Source organism: Augochlora pura, chromosome 4, assembly GCF_028453695.1.
Source record: "Augochlora pura isolate Apur16 chromosome 4, APUR_v2.2.1, whole genome shotgun sequence".
NCBI lineage: Eukaryota > Metazoa > Arthropoda > Insecta > Hymenoptera > Halictidae > Augochlora > Augochlora pura.
In genome coordinates this window covers 23,136,239-23,150,881 of record NC_135775.1, presented here as the reverse complement: position 1 = coordinate 23,150,881, position 14,643 = coordinate 23,136,239, and the positions used below count along the sequence as shown (strand labels likewise).

The following is a 14,643-nucleotide window of genomic DNA, read 5'->3' as shown; positions in this document are numbered from 1 at the left end:
TCGCCGAAGGCGAGGATAAATTCGCGGACGTGTGCGCGGGATATCGATGCGCCGAGCGAAACACCTCTAAATACGGCGAGCAGCAGAATCGAGTCGGTGCATTTCGGAATGGTTTATTTTCTTCGAAATTGCGAACGAACGATTTATTTTCATTATTAGAGGCTCTGGTTTTCCTATACGACGACTAAAATATTGTTTTTGAATTTATCTGATATTTAAAATAAAAGAGGAAATAAAAGTCTTTTTTGAAGAAGAGACAGGTAATTTTTACATCATTTACGCCAACTTATTTCAAGGCAACGGATACTTCAAATTGTCACTGCAAGTTCTGATGAAGATGATAACAAACATTAACGCCAGAATCAAGAAAATTGTTTTAGACATTGTTTTAAAAAAAGTAATACCGTTTTATAAGTCACGAAGATCCGAGTTTTGCTCTCGACCGTATAACATGGGGAGTCCGTATAGTCGGGTGAACGACTGCTTTCGGCGAATGCAATGTCTTAAATGCGCATTATCCATTTCATTTTACGATCCGCATCACGTATTCCTCGTGTATGCATATTCGATTTCCGATGACACGGATAAATTCGCAGATGTTCGGACGGATGCAGCGGCGGCGGCGGCGGAAGGATCAATGCGCCGACGGGAAAGAACTGGAGGGAAATGTTTCATTGAAAGGATTGCGAGACGGGAGTATCTAAATCGAGCCGCGAGCAACGCCGACAGCCCGGTCCCAGCGAACGCGATACTCTAAGTGCGCATTGTCTACTTTATGATCCCCGTCACATCGTCTTCATTTACACGGGTCTTCTCGAAGCGGTTCTTGTTCTCGCGACGTGCACCTCCTCCTCCTCCTCCTCGTTCCATCGCGCGAGAGATTATTATATAAAACGCACTGTAAGAACGCGGCGATGTTTATGCTTACACAGCCGGTATAAAGTTTCCCGCGGGCGAAAACTTTTGAAGAAGATACGGCGGCGTCTGTATTTTTCCGCGGACCCGGCCGCAGTTTTCGAATTCTAAGTGAGACGTGTTGTGCGGACGGATCGCGCGCAACAAACGGAGCGAAGTTCTTGCGAAAGAATTTGGCCGCAAGTCCGACCGGAAGCGAGCACACTCCCACTCTTTTGTAGACCGTCCGGTCAGAAAGTTCCTGGTTTAGTCTTCGCCGGGGAACTTTTCCGTCGATCCGTTCGAGTGGATAACGACAAAGGTCGATTCCGCAGTTTTTTTTCTCTCCATCTCTCTCTCTTTCTCTCTCTCTCTCTCTTTCTCTTGGCGCTCGCCACGGCAGAGAGGAGAGAATTAACCCTCCCGGAAGATCGAGGGGATGATCTCCGTTCGGTGAAAATGCTCGTCGGCTGGGGCGTTCCGTCTCTGTCGCGCGGCCCGCGACGATTCCGCGCTCTGTTTGACGGATAATCATGGCTTTCCCGACTTTTCGCTCCGGCGGAGATTCCCTCGTGGTCGCCGGATAAATAAATCAGCGCGGAACCCGGGCGCGTGTGCGAACGGTTTCCGCGACGCGACAACCCACAAAGAGAGAAAGACAGAGACCGGAAAAGGGAGAGAGACAGAGCGGGGAACGGAGAAAACGAGAGACGGGAAAAGAAGAGGGAGGGTGGAAAAAGGGGCGAGGAAATCAGTCGGAGAAAGGGAGAGAGAGAGCGGCAAAAACTATACAGGAGGACGGACAGACAGACGAGAGTAGGAGAGGGTGCCACTAAAAATTTTTAGATAGGAAAATTAAGTGGCGTTACGTAACGGAGCAAAAGGGGCGAACAAGAGAGAAAATTAAAAGTCGAGAGAACCCCCTCGGTAGAAATATACGACTCTGCCCGCTAAATCCACTTAATTCCTGCTACTCCAATAAGTGTCACGAGAGCGTATCCGAGCCGAGCGGAGCCGAGCGCGCCGGAGAGGGTGAAAAGACACGCTCGCTTTTGTCCACGGAGAAATTTCTTTGTCGATATCGGAGAGCCATTGGACCGAGCCAGATTAATAGCCGTGCTCTCCTCGATCTCGAGAACGGGGCAAAGGGATGAGCCGATTCGGCTCACGTAATGCTCGTTACGCGTCGGCCGATATTAACGAGCGCGCCGCCGAGGAAAACGGAACTTTCGTGCCTTCCAAAACGTGAATCGGAAACGGACGTACACCGTTTCTGTTCCCGGCGAAACCGGGCGGTCGTATCGTCGTTCGTCCCGCCGCCACCACCCTGCCTCGCTCTATCTATCCGGTGCTATCTAGGACGAGGTATGGTCGAGTTTCGCGATCCGCCTCGGTTTCCTCTCGGACTTTCGGGAGAACCGGTTCGCCTCGCGTCGAGACGCGTCGCGATCCGTCAGATCGATCGCGACGCGGTTCCACGAGATGAGACGAGAGACTGTATCGCTTCTCTCTCGCTCCATTTCTCTCTCTTTCCATCCCTCTCCCTACCTCTCTCTCTCTCTTTCTGCTATTACCGTTTCCTCCCATTCGTCCTCGTCTTCCTCGGCGTCGTCGTCGGACTGCAGACGGGCGAGCTCGTCTCTCGCATCCTCTCGATTCGTCAAACATTTATTCGGGACGATAAAATCGACCCCGTCGCAGAGTCGCGGGAGCACAACGCGCATCCCACGACTATCGAAAGGTATCGGCAATTTTATGCTCTTCCTCTCCTCTCTCTCTCTCTCTCTTTTTCCTGTCCTCTTCGGTCGTCCTTTCGGTCGGCTCAACGGGATCCGGGGATAAAACGTCACCGGGCCGTGCGGAACGCCGAAGATGCGCCGCCGCTGCAAGTCCGGTGCGAATCGAACGGAAACGGAACGCGAACCGCGGAGCGGAGCGAGGCCGAGCGGAGCCGAGCGGAAAGCGCCGCCACCCTTTTCCGTTTTACGTCCGGCCGACGAGCGACGTTACCGCGAGCGGAAACGCGTTCGATGCGACCGAAACGAGCGGCCGGTAGTTGGACTTTATGTTTATCGCGACGCGGAATGCTCCAATATTCGTGTACTTAGCGGTTTATCGCGGCGACGAGCCGCGGCCGTGTCGCGCGTCCTCGCGCGCGCGATACGCTCCCGTGGTTCGCGGATCCACGAGGTCTTCCGCAGCCGGGAAAACTGCTCGGTTTTCGGCGAATCCCGCCGACCGACGACAGCTAACTGGACTCTTTTACGATCGTCGGGCCAATTTCCGCGGACTTCGTTTCCGTTTACCAGCGTCGCGGACGCTACGGCTTCGACGATCGCCGGGCGACGTTCCCCCGTCCGCGCCGTTTCGCCGCCGTTTCCGCTTAAACACCGCTCGCGGTTCGATTAACTTGTTAACACCTGGCACACTCCTTGGATTCGCTCGCCTCGTTCGCGATAAGGGAACTTCAATTTGGGAACTTCGTTCGAACGAAACGTCGGATTGCTCGAAACGGGGTTTGAATGGCTTTTAAAGCGGAATAACTTTTTGTAATTAATACAAGCGAGTCGAGGTTTTGCAGATGGTAGGGAGACTGGTTTAATGGATAATGGATGTTAGAAATTTGATGATGCTGTACGAGGAATTGAAGAAATGAGTTTTTGATGGCTTTGGGAAATTATAATCGATTACGACAATATTAATACGCCTGCTGACATCGAATAACTTTTCTAAGACAAGACTGAACTATTTAAATTCGATATAAGATAATAGAAGGACCATTCTAGTAGACTATAATTGCTTAGAATGATGATTGAAAATAGAGGACTTTATCTGAGTTTGTAACGAAAATTTAAGAAATATATTTGTAGACCGTATTCAGCCTGCATCGAAATCTGTCAATATTTTTATGAATCACTAACAACGAAGGATGTAAAAATCTTCAGATTTTCTGCAGGTTGATTCAGAACAATTTCAAAGTCAAGAGATATATTTCTGTAGAAATGATATAAATTACATTGTCGGAAGGAACGATATCGAAACCGGCGCTGTAAGAGAGACGACTTCGTCCGAATTATCCGCACCGCTCGGTTGTATCTCGATCCACTATCATTCATTTCTGCGGGCTCGTACGAAATTCATTCGCCTCGCTCGTTTCAATAATCCCCATTATCATGCGTAATTCATACTTATACGCTAATATTGGATGTGATCGATTTAATTCCACCGGGACGGTCGCAAGCTTACCATTCTTATTCGAAATAATTCTAATGGAAACTAATTAACCGGTCCGTTCACGTTGCAAAGGTGATGGTCGCGCGAGACGAGCGTCTTCCCGACGAGCTTGGCTGGCATTACGAAAATAGTCGACCTAGATTCGCGTACTCGCGTAGATTAATATAAATCGGCGGTGAAATTCGGGCGGGAAAAGCGTGCGCTGCCTCTCGCGCTTTGGAATCCGTCGATTGGCGTCGAGCGCGCGGTCAAAAGATAAGCTGGTTAACGGGTTAAGGGGACTCTCGTCGGATGTCTCGGGACGGCGGCCCTCGACGAGCATGCGACGAACACGGGGCAGACAGGCGAGGCAGACAGGATTCTCGTCCCGGCAGGAACCACGCCGACGTGTATTCGCGGGGGTAATTGCGCGCGCGTTTCCAGGGCTCCTCGTAATGCACAAAGAAGTCTGTATGCGAGGCGGATATTAAAGTTGGATGCGAGGTAAAAGAATCGAGTAACCGCGCTCCGCGTTCGCTCTCTCTCTCTCTACCCATCTCGCTCTCCTTCTCTCGCGTTCTCTCTCTTTCTTATCAGCGGCTCGCGAATGAAATTTCTCTCGATTTCCCCGAGTTTCGTAAGGCACTTGAAAAGCGCGAGAGTTCCTCTGCCGTTCCCAGCCGATCGATTGCTTTCTTTCGTTCGTTCGTTGTACGTTCGTTCGTTCGTCCCTGGGCTCGCTCGGCCGATTAATCGACGAACGAAACGGCGGAACAGAGATCGCGCGAGGACAAAGATAATCCGGTGATACCGGTGCCTAAGGAGAGCGAGAGAGCGGTCGATGTTTCGCGCGGAACGCGGCATTGCGGAGATCAGATACCGGGGAACAAGACTGCGCCGGTTGCGGGACACAAGAGAGCTTTCGACTCACGTCAACATTAATGCCCTCGACGGTATAGCTGTGCTTCATAGGTTCTCCTTTAGGCACGTATCTGTAGAATTCCTCGTGATCCTTGTACCAGGTGATGGAGTAAAGCTTGTCCGTTCCCAGGTCGTATCTGGAACAAGAGAACAAACGGTACGACCGTTTATTATTACACCTGCGGTGACGAGTGACATGCGCCCTGACTACGTTCCCGAACGCGGCAGGTCTTTTAACTGGAACCCGGCGGTTTCAAACGTGTATTAAACGCACGCGTGGCACATGCACCGCCGTGTATTTAAAGGCGAAACGCCGTATTCTTAAAACGTTCGCACGCGAGCGGCGACTCTGGCACATCGCCGAGAATTGTTGCATCGTGTTCCAAAATAATTTGTGCATTCTACTATTTGCTAGATTGATTTCTGTACTCAACCGGTCTGTCAAAATCCAACAGCGTTAAAAACGCAATTGTTGCAATAGATTTTATGAGATGATAGTACTGTAAATAAGAAAGCGAATTTAATTTAAGAATCACACGGGTTAAGGTACGGAATTAGTAATTACACGTGTGCACATGTGTCTGAATACACGTGAAATCGGGATCTCTATTTTTAACGACAGAATCACCGGACCCAAAACGGATTTCGGATGGCTCGTTTTATAATCATCGCGATCGCAAACCACGCGTTTATAGGTAATTTCTGTGACGTATTGATAACGGTCTATGTATTACTAAATATCGATAGCAAGCAGACCTGTTAGGATTTCTACGTTTGAGACCGATATTCAACTGCGGCGCGCATTTCCAAAAGGTTATTCACAGAATTCGGCGCGTATTGATCGCACAATGAAGTTATATTTAATACCGGCGCGCGGGTCGGTTAATGATCCGGCGATTGAATAATCAATCGTTGCCGTTAATCGCATCCACCGCAATAAGAATGTCTAAACTATTTGATTCCCGACGTTTTACGAACGTCTCGCTCGCGATAATAGAACTATTTCGAACCACATTTTGATCGATCCGATAGCCCGGCGGGTTAAATATAACCCGTCCGATGTCCAACTAGTTAAATATCGAACAAACGGGAAAAATTCGCTGGATCTTTTAGATTCTGTCGTTAATGGATATCATCTCGTTAAGTCGGCCGGCCATTTTCGAAGCCGGCGAATAATTGAGACGTCCAGATACGTTTCTTTCGATGGGGAAGGGGAAAACTTTGTTTTATTAAACGGGCATCGAGTTCTCCGTAATACTTTCGCCGACGACAGCATCGACGGTAATGAATTTAGTATGAGAGACCGAGGCGAGGAATTCGCGGGTGAAAACGACACGGTCTCGGGTCCTCGTCGTCGAACGGGGAACAGGACAGCGAACGAATTCCGGCAAACGACGCGACGGTCTCTGTCTGAGCGGGGTAGCATCCCGCGGAGCACCCCGGGAAATAATATTCTGCCAATTTGCCCTCGCAAGGGAGAAGCCCCGTCGCCTTTAGCGCGAACGTGTTCGCCGAATCGACCCTTTTATTATTTGCTCGAGGCGCGCTCGCAAGGTGTTTCGCGATCGCTGGGAAATGCGCGGGCGTTATCCGGGCGGAAACGAACGGGGCGTTTTACGACGGTTAACTCGATCGTGAAAAATCACGGTGCACGCGCGCGTCGAGCCGGTCGCGTTCCGGCCGCCTGGGTCGGAACAGACCCAGTTACGACCCGCTGGGGTCTCAGGATTAACGAGGCGGCGGCTGTGTGCGCGCGCGTGTGTGTGCGCGGAACGCGGGCGACGGCGAATTCGAGAAGTCGACGGGCGAGAAGTTTCCGCGAGGTCGGAGCGTGCGCGCCCCTGGTATCGCTCCGTGTGTACCACCGCCGGAGGCGAGAAGAAAATTTAATTGGTAGAAAACGCGTTTTCGCAGCGTGACTCGCAGTTCGAGTGGTTTGTTATCCAAACGATCGTCGCCCGGGGAGGGGGAGCGCGGGGAGCGAGGCGGCGGAGCTGCAGCGGCGCGGGATCGTTTCCCCGTCTCTCAAAATCGACGACTACGACGGTGACGTTGGGCGACGACGTCGGGTGACGATGTCGGGTGACGACGTCGGGCGACGTTTCGGTGGCACGTCGGCGCGGCGTTTCGCGCCCCCGCCGCACGTTTCTCCGAATTACCCGACGAATTTTCCGTCGGCCGAGTTTCGTCGGCGCGCATTAACGAGATCGTTTCGGCGTGCACGGTCGAAGCTATTACCAGACAGAGGGATAAGCAGAAGGGTGCGGGGCCGGATGAAAATCCGAGGAGCTCAACCGGCGCGGCGCGGCGCGGCGTGGCGCGGCGTGGCGCGCGGTGCGGAAGCGGAACGAAATAGCGGCGGGATGCGTCGCGTTTCAGGTGTCGGCGCCGACCCCGTGTATAATCGTAACGCGAGCCTATCCGTGCTCGTTTAATTACTTTACGAATATTAATTGTCGCTGGAGGATTAGTGGGGCCGCGCGGCACGGGTACGCGGTCTCGTTCGCGCAGAACGAACTAGCCTGTTGCGCCCCTCGATTTCATCCAGGACTACGATCGGAGTTAGTAATCGAGTTAGTAATCGCCGATTAACCGTCCTGCAGCTCGATCCGATTTCGTTACAGCGCCAGAATCGAGCGTGTTGACGCTCCCTCTGCCTCCCGTCCAACTTCCTCTCTCTCTCTCTCTCTCTACCTCTCTGCCTCTCATTCCCTACGCCCACGTTCTCGTTTTTCCGCTGAAATGCGGATCGGAAAAAAATAACCGGGAAAGCGGGTGAAAAAAAGCTATCGCGGCACACGGGCGGATCCGCAAATCCTTCGGGACGCTTGCGAGTTTTTCTAAGAACGAGATCAACGGAAAGGGAACTCGATTAGCAAATTGATGGAACTCCGATCCGAGCCAACCTCCTCGTTTAGCCATTCCCTCCTTCTCCCCTTCTCTACCTCTATCTCTCCCTCTCCCTCTCTCATACTCATCTTTCATCGTCCGTTCCTCCGCGCGCCGCGTCGTAAACCTTCGATCGCGGATGTTGATCAATTACCGTAATTGTACGTAGTTTCCTTCATTGGGAGGTTGTTGTCACGCGACAGAGACCGGTTCGGACGCGACCGTTCGTGCGGGCCGGCGCAAGCAATCACGTTAAAGCGCATACCGATGAGAACCTGCACGCTCATCGCGCGATTCCCAGCGGCACCGACGCGAGGCGCCTCGCGCCGCCTCGTTTATCCGCTCGATCGCTTTTTAACCCGCGTCCCCGACTGCTTCGATTCACCTGGCGAATTCCGATTCACGCGATACCGCAGACCTCCGTAACCGCGCGGATCCACCCAGGTGCTCGCGGAAAAAGGCGAAGAACCGCGAGCCGTACGATCGCGGTATGGCAGCGCGCCGTTTTCCGTCCATCTGGCGATCGAGATGCTCGAATCGTCGAGGATAAAATTCGTCCACGTCGTAGCGGAGTTCGCGAGTTAGTTGTACACGGCGCGACGGGCAAAATTTGAATATAGATATCCACGGCTCGCCAAGAGTTCGAGACTTAACTGCGGTACGTGTGGCTGGGAACGCGTCGGAGAGCGAGATCCAATACGGTTCGTGACTCGGTAATATCGCGTCGGATGCACGGACGAAGGGTGGCTATCGAGGAGGATCGACAAAAGGTAAGCGGTGCGACGACATCGGACATCGGGGCGACGAACATGTGCCGGATAGTTCGGTTGCTTGGCTGTTCGAGCCGGTGGCGTAGGATCGTTGCACCATTGCGGAGCGACGTGGTCGCATCGTCGCATCGACGTACCCAGGGGGGCATCGGTGGGGGTTGGCTCGATGGCGAGGGCACAGCCGCCGCCGCCGCCGCCGCCACCACCACCGTCACTACCGCCACCGCCACCGCACCTCTGCCGTCGCCGTAGCAGCTCCCTAGCTCCCAGCTGCAGCTACTGGAAAAGGGATTGCCGCATTCGAGCGTAGGTGCACAATTTGGAGGGCCGCGTCCTGGGATTGATTTGCATCCACCGGCTCATTTGCCGGGTCGTGTCCTGCGGGAACACCCCGCCCGCCCCTTGTTTTCCCCTGCACGCCTCCGCTGCTGCCTTTCCCTCCTCCGCTCTCCTCTCCTCTCCTTTCCTCTCCTCGCCAGCCCCGATCCTCCTCGACTATTCTTTATTCCGTCGCGCCGCGAAGTTCTTCGTCGGTCCCTTTGTCTCCGGCCGGTTCCATTGTTCGGGGTTCTGGGAACAGTCGTCGAACGACCGCCCGAACACAGCCTTGGAACTCCGTGTCGTCCCAACGACACCCGGCACTTTCGCTTTCCGCGGCAGCCTTTGAGCCGATCGACGCGCGCTTCGATCTCTCCTCCCCGCCCGTTCGAATTCTTGCTGCCAATTTGCCGAAATCTCCATGGCGAAATTAGAGAAGCGCGCGAGGGACGGGGCGCGGACGGACGGGGAGACCAACGAGCCGGCGCTCGCGAAGGACGGTAAACTAATTTGCAATTTATACCCCGGCTCGGGGAACGGTCTGGTCTCTTTGGCGCAGCCAGCCGCGTCGCGTCGCGTCGTCGGAGCGACGACGTTCGACCGACACCTCTCGTCAAAGAACTCCGTCCCCTTTCCGCGCGGGCCCGCCGACGCCGCCGACCCCCCTCCCCCCCTCTCTCTCTCTCTACCGAACGACTCACTTTCCTGCCGTCGCGACGCCGACGCGAACGCGACGCGTCCGGACGCGCGAGACGCCTCCGTCGGAACGATCATCTCCGAGTCACCCTCGCGCATCCGGAATGAGAGCCGTGGACCATTCGCGTATCGAACAGACGGAAATCGACGCCTGGACCGGCGGTGCCGCCTGCTCTTCCTCTCCACCCTTTGTCCCCCGCTCCAACGCGGCGCATGGTTGATTAACGCTTTGACAATTATCTGACGCGTTCAGTGAACCCCGACTGCGAAGCTCCGTACTTCTGATGCACCGTTTATAAGTTTCCGGGCGCTTACGTGCTCGTCGATATCGTTCGATTGTTTTACGGACGTAATGTTTTTTATAAGCGTATGTACATAGGTATCATTCTGCTTGAAATTAATTTTTGTTAAACGGACAGTAATAATATGCAAGATTAAATAGGAGAATAAAATCGTTTAACTCTTTTCTAAAGTTTAAATATATGTAACACAATTGTATGTAAAAATAGAAGATATAAATGAGTAGCTCTGGTGGATGACAGTAGAAGTACGTCCGTAATATTTTAAAATTTTTAAAATATTGCTCGTCTCGTAGCACCTAATATTATAAATTTCAATATACATTTTTATCCTATAGGAGGAATAATGGCGAGCATTGAGTTAATGTATAGTTAATCTAGTAAAGCAGTATTGCTTGCTAATAAATACTGCGCGTAATGTCCAAGATTAATATTAATATTCATCTATAAAATAAATTACATTTGCAAGGTGTTCGAACGATATTCGCAAATATATTCGGAAACTGATTCAGCGGGGTGTAAGTCGGCTAAAAGTCTTCGGTAACCACGGACGGCATTGAAATAGAATGGTCTTTTCTTATCTGCCTATATAACAGCGGTCCCTCGGAACGACTTATGCCGGATAATTGTGGTATCAGCGGTCGTACGACAGGATTTGCAGATCGGCCGAATTCTTGCCTATTCCGGGGGCCAGGCCGGATTAATCCGTGAAATTCAACATTCGCGGAAAAATCCGCAATTTATGAGAGGTTTCGCGTGCGTACGCGGGGGCTTACGTAAAATTGTCATGACCCATAAATGGGTCACGGGTCTCTGACCGCATTAAAAATGAACTTTTCTGTCGACATATCGAGCACACCGGGGGATCTCGAATCTGCAAGAAAGAACGATCATTGTGATAAATCCTGACGTTTCAGATTCTGTTTCAAAATTTAAGGTGTCCCGATCTCATGAAATTCGTATGACGGAGAGACGGCCGGCGCCGGATACGTTAACACGCTTGTCCACGTCATAACCGGGGCTTGTCTACCCAGCACACAACTCTGCCTCTCATTCTCCGCCGGTGTGTCCTACCTAGTCAGTCTGTTTACTTCTTCTCTCTTTCTCTCTCTCTCTTTCGCTCTCTTCGTCCAATTCATCCCCGCCCTCGCTCGCGTTACACGCTGCCAGGAAGTTTAAGTTTTGTTAGCGTTCCGTCTCGTTACACGCATACGAGCCTTTCCCCTCTCCCTCTTTCTCTCTGTCTTTCTCTCCGACGGCGGTTGACTTTTCCTCGCGCGTTCCAAAAGAAACACTTGTCTGTTACCCGGCACGAGGCACGCCGATGGGTTCGTATAATTCATTTAGCCGCGGAACACCGCATCGAGAGAGAGAGAGAGAGAGAGAGAGAGAGAGAGAGCTCGCCGTCGAGGCAAAGCCCGACGAACTTCGTCGAATCATTAGAAGACGATGACGCCACTTTTCCGCCTGTCACGAAGCGTAGGTGGGTCGCGACGCGATAAAATATAATGCAACGCCACTCTCCGGACGCCGGTTCATCGAGCGAGCGCCGCCGAACGCGCGGCTTTGTTTGTCCTCCAATAAAAGAATTTGCGAATTTATCTATTCGTCTTGTCACGGTATCAATGGAACGCATATCAATGCACCTAAAAGGATACTCGAGCATCCATCTGCATTCCAATGCGGCCGGTCTACACCTGGCGAGATCCTGTCGCCAGGTTATTTACACGGCACCCCAATTTACCGGCGAGCGCGGGTTTCTTTGTCTCTGCAAAAATTCTCTGTAACAGAATCAGTTGTCGAGCGCGCGTCGTAACGAGCCCGGCGGGCGCGGTTGATCACCGGCCCCGCCGATTTCATGCAAATCAATCCCGTGGCGCCGGCTGCGAACGAAATACATAAGCCGACACCTCGCCGGCAACGCAGGTCTAGCCGGTCCGACGATACCCGTCGGCCAGACGCCGTCGGGGCAAATGGGACGCGACGCGAGGCGCAGACGAAGCAGGCTCGCGTTTCCAGGTGTGAGACACGCGCGCGTGCGAGGAAGGGAACGCGGAATCGACGAGGGAAACGAGCGAGAACGAACGGAGGAACGGCCGTGTCGATTGAAAGGTGGGAAAAGGCGGCGGGATCGAGCTGCTCCTCTTTCGACGCGGCTGCTCGACGTATCGAGAAAGTGCACACACTCCAATTTGCCGGCGCTTCGCGCGCTCTTCGACTTCTCGTTTACGACGTTACGTGGCGAGCATACTGCCGCTTTGAGCTCCGCGATACGTGGAAATGGAAGGTGGCAGACCGGTTTCCGGTGCTTTCCGCCCGGGACACCCTCCCCCGCATAGATCCGCGCGGATCGTCGGCGATTTCTAGATCGTCGCCCCCATCGCGCGCTCCGAGCGGACCGCGCGGAGGCTTCTTGTTTTTCCCTCTCCGCGCGCGATACGAAGCACACTCTGGCGCGCGCGTGCTCGCGCCGCTTCGGTCGACCTTATTTTCTACGTGAAAAGTCGTTGAGCCGGCGCACCACTAATTAGAATGCATATTCCGGCCAGCCGTAATTGTAGGACGCGCGACGTTGCGCCATAATTTCATTACGTTTTAATTAACATGCTCCCACCGGCGACTTAAAGATCCCGCGAAGGATCCTCGAGGCGTTACCGGGCTTTCCTCCTCCTCCTCCTCCTTCTCCGCCTCCTCCTCCTCCTGTTCTTCTGTCCCCGCGCTTCGATATATCTGACCATCGCGTCGATACGAGACGAGCCTCGTTTCCTGCCGGAAGACGCTCGGATTCAAAGCGGACCGTCGCGCAATTACCGGCTAGACGTCCGCGCGAGAAACGAGTCGCACGGCTGCTCGTTGCCGGCGAACACCGGATCGGTCAATAGACGAGCGATTCCGGCGGGTTAATTTGCTGGATCGTCGAAAACGTTCGGCGCCGAGTGTCAGGGGCCGGACCTCGCTCCGGGCGACGTCCACGGCACCGAAGGGATCATAGTGAGTCGAGATTGCAGGACACCGGCCCCCATCACGAAGGGTTTATCGACGGAATTATCGCCCGTCCGTTTACTTCCTCCCGGGGACTATTATTATAAACTTCGCCCGCTATTCTATTAATGCGGCCGTAACCGTCTGCTAATCGAGCCACAGGAGAGCCACCTCCTTTTTGACCACGCGCCGGGGCTGTTCTATTCTGTTAACGCGTCGATTACACCCGTACAGTGGCGGCCATACTTTTAAGCGCATTAATCATCGCGATCGGTGAAAGTAATTTGTCAAAGTTTCGTTCTTGTTGCTGTTCCAAGTAAAAGCAAAATTAAAGGTAAATATTGCAGCAGTTATTTAGTGTATTACTGTCTCCATTGTTTGAAAAAGATTAAAATTGTTTAGTCATTTAGGTATCTTTTTAGAATATACTGCAATGTAGTTCGACTTTTATTTACAATTTCTGCAATCTCTCTCATTGGGATATCGTTTGATTACAAAACTTTTTCTTTCTCTGTTTTCCATTTTCGCTAAAAACGCTTAAAACGTGTGCTGGAAGGTAAACTGATACTTAACGAGGAAAATAGTGCTAAAAAACAATTGACAATACATTTGTTAGTTCTGGGAATCGTCGAATGCTACAGGTGGACGAATTTCAGTGTGACTTCGTTGATTTCGGCGTGACTTTCATTCATTTTCGTAGAATACTGTATATCATTTTACACGTGAAATCGTTAAATAAAGTACGCAGAATATTTCTGTATTAACAGTTATTTCTTTACAATGAATATCCTCTAAAGAACAATAGGAAAATTACGGTAGAAAAATATATTTTCAATGCGACCGACTATAATATTGTTTTGCAAGTGTTTTTAACTGCATGGCCGCCATTACACTTGGGTGACAGAATTATTAAAAATTTAGTTCCCTCACCAACCCAATTATAATCTCTTAATTTTATAAAAATTCTCAAGATCTAAGAACGTCAAACAAATGATCGCTATTACAAAGTTTTACCTCGCCACTTCGATCCCATTAAACACACTGCCATAATGTTCCGAACCGTTTAAGACGGTAGACGCGTTAAAAACGGCCTTCGCCCATAATTCTCGTCTTAATAAATTTATCGGCCAGGATGCGCGCACCGGTTCGGCAGCGCGAAAGAAAAACAGTGGAAGGTAACAGTTTGCCGACGAGGAGTATCGGAAGCTGATTCGCTCGCAAAGCGCAAAGTTGCATCGGGAATCTGGCAAAGAGAATAGTCGAGCACGGTGGAGGCGCGACCGATGCAACAATGGCGCGTCGGCCCTGCAGCGGAGCCGAGGGACTCGTCGGTGGGGGTGGCAAGAATGGGCGAAGTCGGCGAACAATCGTAAATTTTCGTTATTCTATCGCGCTGATTATAAGGCAACTGCTTCTTCCCGGAAAATATCCAGCATTTTTTAATAAAGCGAAACAAATGGTACCGGGTGAATAATGCCTATCGGTGGATTTACTGTTCTCGCGAGAAACGAGCGGCGGGTAAAAAAAGCACGGGACAATCGTGGAAACGGAAAAGAAGTCCGTGGAAACAAACGTTTGACAGTTTTAAGGAGCGCGAGCGAACACAACGGCGACAGTTTTTCCCGAATAGATGACCGAGTCGTCGACGACGAGGACGAGGA

At 51.9% G+C, this 14,643-nt stretch overlaps 2 protein-coding genes across 3 annotated transcripts in view; one reads left to right on the top strand and one right to left on the bottom strand.

Moving 5' to 3' along the window:
* LOC144468884 (uncharacterized) overlaps window positions 1-14,643 on the bottom strand; it is a 72,438-nt gene that overhangs the window by 21,050 nt on the left and 36,745 nt on the right. For both annotated transcript variants that reach the window (XM_078178675.1, XM_078178676.1), the window contains exon 4: window positions 5,039-5,165. In XM_078178675.1, the coding sequence (XP_078034801.1) occupies window positions 5,039-5,165 (127 nt within the window). The remainder of the gene's footprint in view (window positions 1-5,038; window positions 5,166-14,643) is intronic.
* Window positions 1-14,643, top strand: part of L (zinc finger protein Lobe) — a 201,604-nt gene that overhangs the window by 183,822 nt on the left and 3,139 nt on the right. The window lies entirely within an intron of this gene.